The sequence below is a fragment of the Syngnathoides biaculeatus genome, chromosome 4 (assembly GCF_019802595.1).
Source record: "Syngnathoides biaculeatus isolate LvHL_M chromosome 4, ASM1980259v1, whole genome shotgun sequence".
Classification (NCBI taxonomy): Eukaryota; Metazoa; Chordata; class Actinopteri; order Syngnathiformes; family Syngnathidae; genus Syngnathoides; species Syngnathoides biaculeatus.
Window position 1 is genome coordinate 20839973 of NC_084643.1, and position 13577 is coordinate 20853549.

Here is a 13577-nt window from a genome sequence, read left to right on the forward strand (position 1 = left end):
ATATCTTAACCATACACAGATTAGTTTGTGATTCTTTTTTCATTACTTTCTCAATTGCAAAAATCTATAAAAGTCTTGATTGGTTAATCTAAACTGATTCTTTAGTTTCTGGAATTGTCGACGTGCACTCCCTTCATAAAGATCACTGTGTATGATGAGCCCTTTATCTGCTCATTGTTTGAATCTAACGTCAAACCCGAAATCCGATCTGAATCATATCTGATCCATTTTATTACCCAGTATCGTTCCTTATGCTTGTTTTCATTAATTATTCTCTCTATTCTCAAATCTTGATGGACACTTTTATTAATGGGTTGGTGTCTTTTAAAAACTTAACCAGGCCTGTGTCACCTACGATTGCTTGGAACGGAATATCACTTGATATCATACATGCTCTATCTTTCCATTTTGCTTCTAGGAAGGGTTACAAATGTCGACAAAATTTTTATCTGCACCGCTTGACAGTGATTTTTAACATTCGGGAGAGCAAGGCCTCCCTTGTCTTTTGATAACTGGAGAGTCTTATGACGAATTCTTGGTTTCTTGCTTTGCCAAATAAATCTTATTAATTTCCCTAATTCTTGAAATGTCCCTTTTGGAAGCTCTATTGGTACATTTTGCAACAGATAGAGAAATCTAGGTAGCACGCTCATTTTTATTGTTTCCACCCTCTGTCCTAATCCTAAAAAAGGAAGCAGATTCCACTTGGCTCAATCGGATTTCATTTTAGAGATTAAGGGGTCGTAATTCTCTGATATAATTGTCTCCAGATTGATGGGAATATTCACCCCTAAATATTTAATTCTTTTTTAATTCCAATTTACGTTGAGTTCTTTCTTGATGGGCTGGCTAGGGGAATAATTAAATGACAAAATTTGGGTTTTGTGTGTATTCAATTTATAACCTGATACCAGGCCATATTCTCTGAGAGAAGTAATTCTGGGAGGGATTTGGAGGGGTGTCCCAAATATACAGTATCAGAATATCATGTGCAAACAGAGCAATTTTATGTTCTTCATCCTTCAACTTGATGCCCGTAAACTCATTCTTTTTGATCCACTGACTCAGTGGGTCGCTAAAAAGAGAAAAACAACAGTGGTGAGAGAGGGCAACCCTGGCGACAACCCCTCTCCAGTTCAAACCCAAAGGATAGTCCTCCGTTGAATTGTATTTTAGCAATTGGTTTGTGATATAAGGCTTGTATGGTCTTAGTAAAATCACTATGGAATTGGAATCTCTCTAGTATCTTATATTTACAAAAAAAAGCTAAATTGACTGAATCAAATGCTTTTTCTGCATCAAGCCCTCATAGGACATTGTCTAGTCTGTTCTTGTTTATGTGGTTAATTACATGTAATGTCCTCCTGACATTGTCTTGTGTTTGTCTTTGTTTGATGAAACCTGTTTAATCCAACTGTATAATATCTGGGAGTATTATTTAAAGGCATTTTGCTAAAATTTAAGTAAAAAGTTTATAGTCCAGATTCAACAAACTGATTGGCCGATAATTTGAGCATTCCGTCGTATCCTTGCCTTCTTTTGGTATTACTGTTCGTTTCTCTCCAGAATGGAGGAATTTCTCCTTTCCTCAAGACCCAGTTAAATGTTCTAAGCAACAGTGGGGATAATAAATCTTTAAAGGTCTTATACCACTCTCCTGTAAACCCATCAGAACCTGGGGCCTTGTTGGGTTTTAATCTAGAGATTTCCTTTTGAAGTTCATGTATGGATATATCGGCCACTAATATTTTATTCTGGTTTTCTATGATTGTTGGGAGACAGCGTGGTAGAAGCAGAGATTCAGGTGAGTTATCCCCCCTTTACAGTCCATCTGTGTTTAACCCAGTTTTTGGTAATATTTTTTTTCCAAAGGTATTATTAATATTCTGAAGTTTTTATTTCATTTCTTTAGTAATTGGGTCTTTCATTTTGTATATTGCCCTTTCTGCTTCTTGTTTTCTCAATTTATATGCCAAAATTTTGGCTGCTTTACTACCTACTTTGTAATGCCTAGGTTTAAAAAAAAAAAAAAAGATTTTTCTGAATCTCTATATCATAGAGTTCCGTTATCTGTTTTTTTTTATTTCCCTGATTCTCTAATTTCCATTTGAGTGTCTTTTTTATGTTTTTTTTTTCCAGGTCTTTAAATTGTTTTTCTAGTTTATTCGATTGTTGTTGTTTTAACTTCTTGTGAAGTGCCAGTTTAGCAATGATCTTCCCTCTCAAGAGAGCTTTACCTGCATCCCAAATCATGACAGGGGAGACTTCCCCATTATCCTTCTCTGACAGGCATCATTTGATGTCTTCTTGGAGTTCTTCTTTCATTTTTCGTTTAAGTACATTTAAATTAAGATTCCAAGAAAACAGGTTTTTACTGTTTTTTTAAATTTAAGTCCAAATGAACTGGGTTGTAGTCTGAAAGATCCAATAACCCAATTTTACATTTTACAAAATCAACATCTTTACTAAACATGAAGAAATAATCAATTCTCGAGTATGTTTTATGTGGTGGAGAATAATAGGTATAATCTCCATACATCGCAAATGCCCATCTCTGTTGTAATCTTTTCCACTTTTTTGGATATGGTATTGTTTTGTGTCTGACTTAATCTTGATACATCCCATTTTGGATTCAATCTCAAATTAAAATTTCCCACCACAAATCATAATTCCTTGGGCTTTTGTAATCATCAAATCAAAGATTTGTCTGTAAAATTCCGCGCTGTCGGCCTCTGTACCCTGTTTTGTATGATGATGAATAGATCCGATTAAAGCCCAGTTTATTAAATTTAAGGTGCTCTGTATCAGTTAAATGGGTTTCCTGCAATAGCAGTACATCAATCCTCTTTTTTTTCCATTTTTCACAATATTTTGCTCCTTTTTATTGAATTAACTACACCCTTTACATTATAGGATGCTATCCTTATTGAGGAGATCTGATTTTCCATCATGATTCAAATATCACTTCTAAAGTTATTACCCCTCCACTCAAACACAATAACAGTATGAGTAAATTAAAAAAAGAGAGAAAAAATAATAATAAAAAGAGAAACCCACAAAATAACAAAACACAAAATAAAGGAGACAAAACATAAATACAACCTGAACATTGTGAATTGAAAAGATTTCACCAGTGTCTCAGCTTGAACTTCCTGTTTTGAGGTCATGATTATGACCCTATAGGAGCCATGTTGTTTTATCACCTCAGAGGGGAAGACTCTACACGTCACTGACTGTAGAGGGCCCTCCTTTAAGTGTTCTGAACAGTCCATAACTAATATTTCCTCAGATCTTCCCCAGTCCTATATACTTAGTTAATAATGTCATAGAAGTAACCCAAATCTTATAGTGATGGTGATTTTTTTTCCCCCATTTTATATTTTTCCCCTGATCACCATCACCTTGCCTCTTTACAATTAACAATTCTTTGTCCCAATAAAAGAAATTTTACCGGTCAGTCCACCTGAAGATGTCCAGTTTGTTTTTAAAGCCTTCCCGTGGATTCTCGGCTTGCGGCGTCCCTTCTCTCAGGATTTGAGGTCTGTTCCACATCAAGTTGTTGACTCTGTCAGCCCAGCTTACCGGAGGTTGATATATTGCCACAGACACACCTCTCTTCACCATGTTTTTCGTAGCCTCCTCTGCTGAGTTGTACATGCATGTTTCTCCCTCGTAGCACACCCTCATTCTCGCCGGGAAAAGAGTTTGGAACCGGATGTGTTGTTCTCCTTAAGCACCCGCTTCACCTCTGCATACTCCTGGCGCTTTCTAAGTATCTCTGGTGCATAATCATGGTCCACGAACACTTTTTTACCTTGATGTAAAAGTCCTCTCTTTCGCCACACTTATTTCAAGATTTCCTCATTAATTTTGATGCTCAAGAATTTCACGACAACAGATCTCAGTGGTGCGTCTGGCGGTGGTTTTGTTCCCGGCGCGCGGTGAGCGCGTTCGATCCTCAGATCTTGGGTGTGGCAAATGCAAGTGTTCTTTCAAAAGATTTTCCATAAACATCATCATCGATCCAGAACTGTGCTCCGACCCCTCCGCTATGCCAGGAATTCTTATATTTTCCTATCTTGCTCTTCCCTCTAGGTCAATTAGCTTGTCTTGCAACTTAACCTGTGACTTTAGCAGCTCCCTCGAGTCCTTGCACTCGTTCTTCTGTGGTTGCAATTCTGTGTTCGGCTTCATCCAGTCTGTGGTTTATGACCTGGATATCCTCCCGTACTCATCAGAGAGTTTGCGCACTTTCGCTCTAAAACTCTCTTAGATCTTGCAGTATGGTTAGCAAGTTAGCCATACGTTCATCTTTCTGTAGCATTAGCTTCTCCAGCTCTGAATGGCTAATGCTTGCTACATCGTCGTCGACTGGATCTTCCTTGGCTGAAGGGGGTTCTTCGGCTGTCTGATGGGCAACTTTCTTCTTTTGTTTGGGCATCTTATAAACGCCTCTTTGTCTTCTTTAATTCACGTATGGGGAAAACAAAAAGTATATGGCGTTTAGAAACCAAAACTTCATCAGGACGGGGAACTCTGTTATCTGGCTGTTACAGCATGGGTGCTCAACCGGAAGTCAGACCTCTGTTCCCGATGTTCCTGTGATATTGCAGCGGCATGTCAACCAGGACAGCCCCAAGACATGCAGAGCATTCAGGAACTCCAGGTGGCTCTCATCCACCCCAAACACCCTGGCAGTGGGGGGGTGGTGGTTAACCACTTTGGTGACCCCAACCTCAGAGATGGGAAAACCCATTTCAGATTCCACAAACTGTGTTTTCTCATGGGGAAGGTGTCAATGGAATTAAAAGCTTCTTTGAAGTATTCAGCCCACCGACTCATAAGGTCCAAAATTGTGGACAGCAGCAGCTGTTCAACACCATACGCAATGTTGACGGTGCACTGCTCCCCCGCCCCGTCTCCAGAGACACCAGATGATGGAGCAGAATTTCCTCAAAGCTTCCCAGAACTCTTTCTTCATTGACTCACCATACTTCTACCATGCCCGGGTTTTTGCCTCAGCGACCTCCTCAGTGCCTTTCACCAGGGGAAACACCAGAAAGGAAAAATAGTGCAATTTCTCTCTAGTGGACTGGTACCAGAGTTTAAGCTGTACGTGGAAGTGAGGTCGACTACATCTAGTCAGAACTTCTCGACCTTGCACATAAAAGAATTGGGCTTCTTCTCTCCCAGAGAGGTGACTTTCCATGTCCCTTGAGCTAGGTTCTGTAGCCGGGGATCGGACCACCAAGGTCCCCACCTGCAGACTCTACTCAGGTCACTTCGCACCCTGCCTGTTTGGCACCTCTCACAGATAGCGAGTCCAAAGGAAGTAGCATCCGCGTTACCCTTTCGGGCGGTGGTCAGTCGGGCTGCTTGGGTGCAGACCTGGGCACCAGGCCCTTGCCTTCAAGGCCCAAACTACAGGCCTTGCTCCAGAAAGGAGCCTGGTGACATATGTTCAGCCGAGGGTAACCAAGATCCTTTTATATTCATCATTATAAGAGGTCTGTGAACTGTTCTTTGTCTGGTCGCTCACCTAGGACCTGTTTGTCACAGGTGACACTACCAGGGACATAAACCTCCAGACAACTCAGCTCCTCGGATCATTGAGACACGGAACCCCCCCCCCCCCCACACACACACACACACACACACACACACACAATAACGTGATGGCTCAGAGATGGGAATTAAATGTTCAAACTGTATAATGTCAGTGTCTAACATTTATTCTAATCACAAAAGTATAGTCATTTTATTACGTATAGTTTACCTGTACTCAAGTATGATACATTTCTATTTAACATTTTTTAACAGTTTGTTTTCAAATTCCAATTGAGGGTAGAAATTCTGTTTAACTTAAAGTGGGATTGTCATCCCTATAAACATTCTAAAATAGATATTGTAATGAAAAATGCATATAACAGTATTCACTTCAATGTCTATGCGAAAAAAAAAAGAGTGAGCGATTACGTGGTCCGCCCCAAACTATTATTATTATTTTTTTATAGTAGCTGTATACACACCTACCTGTTATTTGGAACCCACGAAGCTCTCGTCCTCTGCACCCGTGCAATCCATTTTTCACAACGTACAGGGTCTCTTGGAAACTTATGAAGGGTAATTCCATTCTCCCAAGTGTTCAAGCAATGTCCAGCAATGCAATGAGCCGGCATTTTGGCTAACACGGAGGAACAACGAGCTACCTTCCCGGATGTAAAACTAATGGAAACAAACAAGTCCATGAGGGGGTGCCGCTGTCCTTTACGTCACTTCCTGCTTCTTCTCAAAAACAAATCCCTGAGAGGATTTTCATGGCGGGAGTTACAAAAACCTGTATACGTCAAAATCATGTTTTGTGGTGAAAAAACACATGGGACCATATTGGCTGTGGGTTTTTCATTAATAATATACCAAAAATCATCCATTTCATGACAGGCCCGCTTTAAGTACATTGTAATAGAATAATTATTTATATATCAAATAATCAATTTAAATGCTACAATAATACTGTCCATATTTGGTAGAATGCATACCATAAAACTGAAATGGATATTTTTTGTTGTACCTTTGAAGCCCTCTTCATCCAACACGAGCGTGTAGTTCTCAGGGGTCTCGGTCATACTGAAGAACTTGCATCTGAAAGCACCATTCATCGCTTGTTGTCATACTCAAAATACATCAAGACACACACGTCTGTACCACTTCCTCAGTGGCAACTTCACATCATTGTTTTTCCAATTACTTACTGTACAGAAGTTATTTTATAGTGAATGCAAAGCATTCTTTTTAATAGTGTTGTCTTTTTGAAGTCATTTCCATAACTTCCTGTTCCATGTCAGGCATCTAGTCACTATAACTTCTTTTACACTGAAGGTTTGAAATTATACATTTGGATTTTGCTGTATACTGTATTGTAAAAAACAATTGGGAAAAAATGACTTCTTACAAATCTGTGATACAGCACGAATGATAATCTGCAATATCGTGAGGGAACACTTTACAGAGACCGCTAAAACAACAATGGCTTGTCTCTGGGCTAAGTAGCAAAGGAGAAGGGATATCCACGAATTGTTGCGAGGTTTGAGGCTGGAAACACCCAAAAGAAAACATTTGTTGTGGACTTTTTTTTTTTTTTTTGGTCTCCCTGCGATTAAGGGATGTTCCAGCCTCGTTCGTCCACACACCACAGCCCGTACAACTGCTGACTTGATGAAATCAAGTAATCCTCGTCGTCCTCTTTGCCTCTTTGTGCGTCGACAAATAACACACGATTTAGCTGCAGGACTAGCGAGGATGCTGGATTGTGTTACTTCCTGTTGACCCTTTTTCGCCTTCCTCTTGGGTCAAGAACGATGATAACCAAAGGATAGGAAATAAAACTTACTGGTCGAGTATAATATGAGCAGTATACACTAGTTTATTCAAATATCAGTAACAGACATTAATTCTACAAAGTACAGTTGGTGGATTGTTTAGCATTACTATAACATCTATGCAAATTTCCATTAGCCTATCTATGACAATTCACATTTTATTTTAGCATTAAGGTAGTGGACAGGTAGATTAAATGATGAGGTTTGGTTGAATATTTTAGCACAGGATTGAACTATACAATGTTATTTCTCTTTTGTGTCAATTTTACAGTAAGTTTCAACTGGAACTGACAGCTTGATGCAAGCATACTTTGCTTCCCATTTAAAGAATTTATGAATAAGCAAAGCTTTTTATCATAATGATATTATTATTATTTCTCATTTCTTGACAGTGAAAGTAGGTGCTAATGAAAAAATAGAAAATGTGTGTTTCAATATGTTTCAGTGTGTGTTTTCTTAGGTTTGTGTTTAAATAATGTGGGAACCGTAAAACCACATTTTTTTCAATTGTAGATTTTCACCTATCAGCAGTGGTTCTAGAACATCTTCCAAGGTATTTTAGGTACAGCATGTTGACGTGATTATACAGCGGTTCCCTTTTGACAGATTCCATGTCAAGGAACAAGAATGTTTATTATACGGAAAATTCACTCAGCATCTTGGAACGTCATTCATTTTGGCTATCATCAATAAAATGCCACTCAAACTATGTAGCAATATTATACTGTAGTATGCAGGCTACTTCTACTAGTAAAGAATCTCTACATTAAAGATCTAATTAAGAGGACCTATATGTTATTTATATATCACACAAACGTAGCTAATTTTTCATTAAAAAAATGTTTAAAAATTCTCAACACAACCGAAACAGAGGCTCTGTTGAAGCTGCTTCTGTGTGACGTCATGCCAAGACCATCCCAGTAAACACAAATGACTTCCTACACAGACAATCATAATTAGAGTGGGATCTAAAGGTAGACAGCAAGTTTTTATGGAATGCTCTGCGGAAGAGATAGGAACTGAAGTAGAAGAATTTTCTTATTCTTCCCGTGTTCGAAAAACATCCCATGCAGGTGTAATTTAACCATATATGTTCGAACCTGAGTTGATGAATGCAACACAAGGGCAGGATTCGGTGAGACCTGACGAAGTTCACGTGGAACTTCGCACCCAAAAGACAGACTGGTAGGTTCCGCAAGAAATCTACATACACCTTGTTGATGAAATAATCTAATTCAAACACGTTCAAACGTCTGATGCTGCTTGCACACAACAGTGAGTCATTTGTTGTTGTTGTTGCTGTTGTACTAGCAACTGAGTCGGCATAAAACAAAAATCAAAACCTTCGATATCTTTTCTACGTTTAAAGATTTAGCCCGTATTTTAAATAATGCACCTAACACTTGAGAGCACACACTGCTGTAGTCAAATTTCAGAAAGACCTCAGCGTCAACAGTACCCTAACTTTATATAGTGTCCAAGTTTCGTCACCTCCTAAATATCACATGGATACGGATATTATCTGACATATATATATCTGTATCGGTATTGTACTTCCATTTAAAACGAGGTAGATACTTGTCAATACTAAACAATTGAACACGTATGAAGTTACTTGCTACCAAAGCAAAGTGAACGCTGTACTGGGTTTTCAAAGCAATCCTCCGTGAAATGCTTGGAACATTTTACTGTACACTTTGATTTGTAAGTCCAATGCGCCCACTTTGTCTTCACAAACCTGGTCCATAACCTGTCTATCTGTTCATCTTTTGGCCATTCATGTAAGCTGACTCGGTCAGCGTTTGATGCAGAGCAGCCGTTTACAACACACATCTTCACCATCTTTGCTAGCTTTTTCCACTCTCTGGCTAAATGTTGTCGTGATGTGACATCACATTCCGGGGAGTTAAGGAACTTGCCGAATCTCAATTACATTACGAACAAAATCTGACTGACTTCGACACTAATTTATTTCATTTCTGTTGTGTTGAGAATTTTTTAAATATTTTTTATGAAATTTTAGCTACATTTTTATGATAGACAAAATACATTTTCTCTGGATTAGACCTTTAAAGTGCCACTGACGCCCACATATACAGTTTAAAATGGATATTGTTATGAAAACTACATATAATATTATTCACTTCAATGTCTATACGAAAAAAAATGAGTGGAGAGTGTGTCACTAATGCGCAGAGTTGCGGAAGTCTCACTCGACATCCCAGTGGCGGCCATATTGCCTGCAACGTTATTTGCAGATGTCACAACGGGACAGTCGCCATTGAGAAGATGCTGTGCCAACTGCTATGGGAGACGAACAAAAGAGATTTTCAGATTTTTCTGACGCCCCTTCTGAGACTGAAGCTCATTTTTGAAAAAGAGAACATCTCAGAATCAAGTGAAGAGACCGGGGCCAAATTACCCTATCGTTTCAAGCCATATTTAGATGATATGTGGATCACTTCTCACTAACAAAAGACTCCCCAACAGATGGACATGGAACCCGATGACATATTCCAAACGACAGGCCTATATTTGTTCGATTTCCTACCTCTTTTACAAGTCTTGTGGATGTAGCGTACTCAGGACCCATGCCGGGCAAAGTAACTACTTCAGGGGTGCCCAGAACCTGGTGGGGGGGGGGGGGGAGCTCCTTTCTTCTCCCCGCCAACGAATGAATGGTGAATGGTGCTTTCAGACAAGTTGTTCGAGTTCAGGTGGTGACTATATGTCGTTTGGCTAGTTAGCTCGTGTTACACGCTACTAAACTGTCTTTGTACTTCTATTTTGTTGTTGTTTTGTGTTGTGTGTGATTGTCTTAAACGCAATACAACGCAAAAAGTGCCTTGTTTTATTTTGTTGGTTTGACCAAGGGGATTTATTCAAAATTATCACGTAACATATGCTATAAACTGTGAGACCAATCAGTCCCCCCCAACTATTATTTTTTTTAATAGCTCTATACACACCTACCTGTCATATGGAATCCACAAAGTTCTCGTCCTTTGCACCTATGCAATCCATTTTTCACGACAAACCGAGTCTTTTGGAAATGTGTGAAGAGTGTATCTACCCTCCCGAGTGTTCGAGCAAATTTCAGCAATCCAACAAACCGGCATTTTGGCTAACACGATGACAAAAAAACTGGTAATTTTTCGCCGGTACAATAGATATAAACCAATATAAACACTCGACCGTGCTACTGCAAAAAAACTTCACTTCTTGGTTCTTCCTCAACACAAAATCCTAGAGAGACTTACCCAGATGGGAGATGGAAAAAAAAGGATATACGGCAACATTCTGACTTGCTGTGAACAAAACGGATGGGTCCATTCCGGATGATTATTTTTGATTAAAAACATACTAAATGTTATTTTTTCAGTGTTAATGGCACTTTAAATATTTAAAGTGCTATAGAGTCTTAAACCATTTTTTTTAATACAGTCCAGCTCTACCACTGAGTTCAACTGTATTTCACTTTGAAATACAATAAATTTCGTACTTAGTATAAAATGTTTGTAAATCACAAGTGCATGCAATTTGTTATCACTGTATGGTAGAGCCACTGTAACTTTTGACTCGGCTTTACACAAGCACGATTTTTGGAGTCAATCACTGATAAGCAAGTTAAAATAAAGCAAACAATCACCACTCTGATCACAAGATTGAGAAATGTGTTTAAATCAGAATTAAGAAGTTCATTGTACTGTATATATAAACCAAATTCCAATGAGGTTGGGACATTGTGTTAAAGAAAAACGCAACACAAGGATTTGCAAATCATGTCCAATCTATATTTAATTGAATACATACAAGGACAAGATCCATCGATCCATTTTGTTAGACACTTATCCTCACAAGCATGGGGAGAATCTTGGAGCCCATCCCAGCTGTCAACGGGCAGGAGGCTGGGTACATCCTGAACTGGTTGCCAGCCAATCGCAGGGCACACGGAGACAGACAACAGTTGCACTCACAATCACATCTAGGGGCAATTTAGGCTGTCCAACTAATGTTGCATGTTTTTGGGATGTGGGAGGAAACTGGAGTGCCCGGAGAAAACCTATGCAGATACGGGAAAAATATGCAAACGCCACACAGGGAGGGCCGGGATTTAACCCTGGACCTCAGAACAGTGAGGCCAACGCTTTACAGCTGCGCCACCGTGCTGCCCAAAAACAAGATATTCAAAATAATAAACGTTTTTAGCAAACAATTAACTTGGAATTTTATGGCTGCAACACCTCCCATACCTCCTCATACCTGTGGAGGTATGGAAGCAATTTGGAGAGGTGGCTGTGGAGTTTTTGACAAACATATTCAACAATATTCTAGTGGGTTAGAAGACATCCGAGTAATGGAAGAAAACTGTGCCAGTTCACATTTTTAAGAACAAAGGCAATGTGCAGAGCTGTGGGAACTATAGAGGAATAAAGTTGATTAGCCACACAATGAAGTCAAAGTGCCACTGTCATGACATGCCTGATTTTTAGTATGTTAATGAAAAAAAAACGGCAGCCGGGATGGACCCATGCGTTTTTTTTCCCCACCACAAAACATGATTTTGACGTATACAGCTTTTTGCAACTCCCACCTTGAAAATCCTCTCGAGGGATTTGTTTTCAAGAAGAAGCAGGAAGTGATGTACATGGCAGGACCACGCTCAAATGGACTCATTTGTTTCTATTAGTTTTACCTCCGGGAAGGTAGCTCATTGTTCCTTCATATTCATTCATTGCTTGAACACTCGGGAGGATGGATTTACCCTTCATAAGTTTGCAAGAGACCCGGTTCGTCGTGAAAAATGGAGTGTACTGGTGCAAAGGACGAGAGCTTCGTGGGTTCCAAATGACAGGTAGGTGTGTATACATACATTAAAAAAAAAAAATAGCTTGGGGCGGACCACGTAATCCGTCTCTCATAATAAAAGAACTGCGTACGTATGACAGGGGAGCTAAATGGGTCAATGTGCGCGTTGGACGGCTTCCGTGTCGGGCTCGCCCGCGAAGGCTGCCGTGACGGCTCGCCAGAGAATGCTGCCGCATTGTGCCTCGCAGACGAGTACGGCTTCAGCCAGGCTGGCTCATACATACTCTCTGGGAGTCTGTCGCCACCGCTTCTGCACCGCGTCCGCCGGTCACGGCTTCGGCTAAGGTGGCTCACCTTCGGCGCCGAGGTGGCTTATCTCGGTGCCGAGCTGGGCCACTTTACGGTGTTGTCATCGCTCGTGGCTGAGTACACAACATACTGTCATACTGTCGGAGGGTCTGTTGTGAGTTAGAAGTGATCCACATATAATCTAAATATGGCTCGAAACGATAGGATAATATTGCCCCGGACACTTGACCCGATTGTGAGACGTTCTCTTCTTCGAAAAGAGCTTCCGTGTGAGAAGGAGAGTGTTCATCTCCCACAGTAAAGGCCACAGCGTGTTTTCAATGGCGAATGTCAGGGGTGATGTCACGGACAGTAAATGCAGCCAATATGGCGACCACTTGGATGTCGAATGAGACTTCCGCAACTTTGCACATGGATGATGCGCTCTCCGCTCATATTTATTTTTTCGTGTAGACATTGTGAGTAATATTATATGTATTTTTCATTTCAATATCTATTTTAGAATGTTTATAGGGATGACACTTGCCCTTTAAGGGAAAGAGTAGTGGAGGCTAGACTCAGGACAAAAGTAAGTATCTGCGAGCAATAGCATGCTTTCAATCTGAGAAAGAGTACTTCGGATGCTTTATTTGCCTTGGAAATGTACAGAGAAGGTCAAAAGGAGCGGCATTGTGTCCTTGTTGATCTAGCGAAAGCCTATGACAGAGTACCAAGAGAGGAACTGTGGTACTGCATGTGGAAGTAAGTGTGGTTGAGAAATATGTAAGAATAGTATAGGGCAGCAGAACAGAAGAATTTAAGGTGGAGGTGGGACGGCATCAGAAATCCACTCTGAGCCCCTTCCTGTTTGCTATAGTAATGGATAGGATGACAGATGAGGTTAGACTAGAATCCCCTTGGAACATGATATTCGCAGATGATATTGGTATCTGCAGTTCAAGCAGGGAGCAGGTGGAAGAACAATTACAAGGTTGGAGGGATGCCCGGGAAAAGAGAAAAATAAAGACCATTGAAATAAAACAATCCATGTGCTTTCATGAGAGGAGTAAGGGAGACAATACAGGGAGAAGAGATTGCAAG

At 40.1% G+C, this 13577-nt stretch overlaps 1 protein-coding gene across 1 annotated transcript in view; it reads right to left on the minus strand.

Annotated features, from left to right (window-relative positions):
• castor1 (cytosolic arginine sensor for mTORC1 subunit 1) overlaps window positions 1-13577 on the minus strand; it is a 32476-nt gene that overhangs the window by 15860 nt on the left and 3039 nt on the right. The window contains exon 2 of the mRNA XM_061818161.1: window positions 6572-6642. Within this exon, the coding sequence (XP_061674145.1) occupies window positions 6572-6642 (71 nt within the window). The remainder of the gene's footprint in view (window positions 1-6571; window positions 6643-13577) is intronic.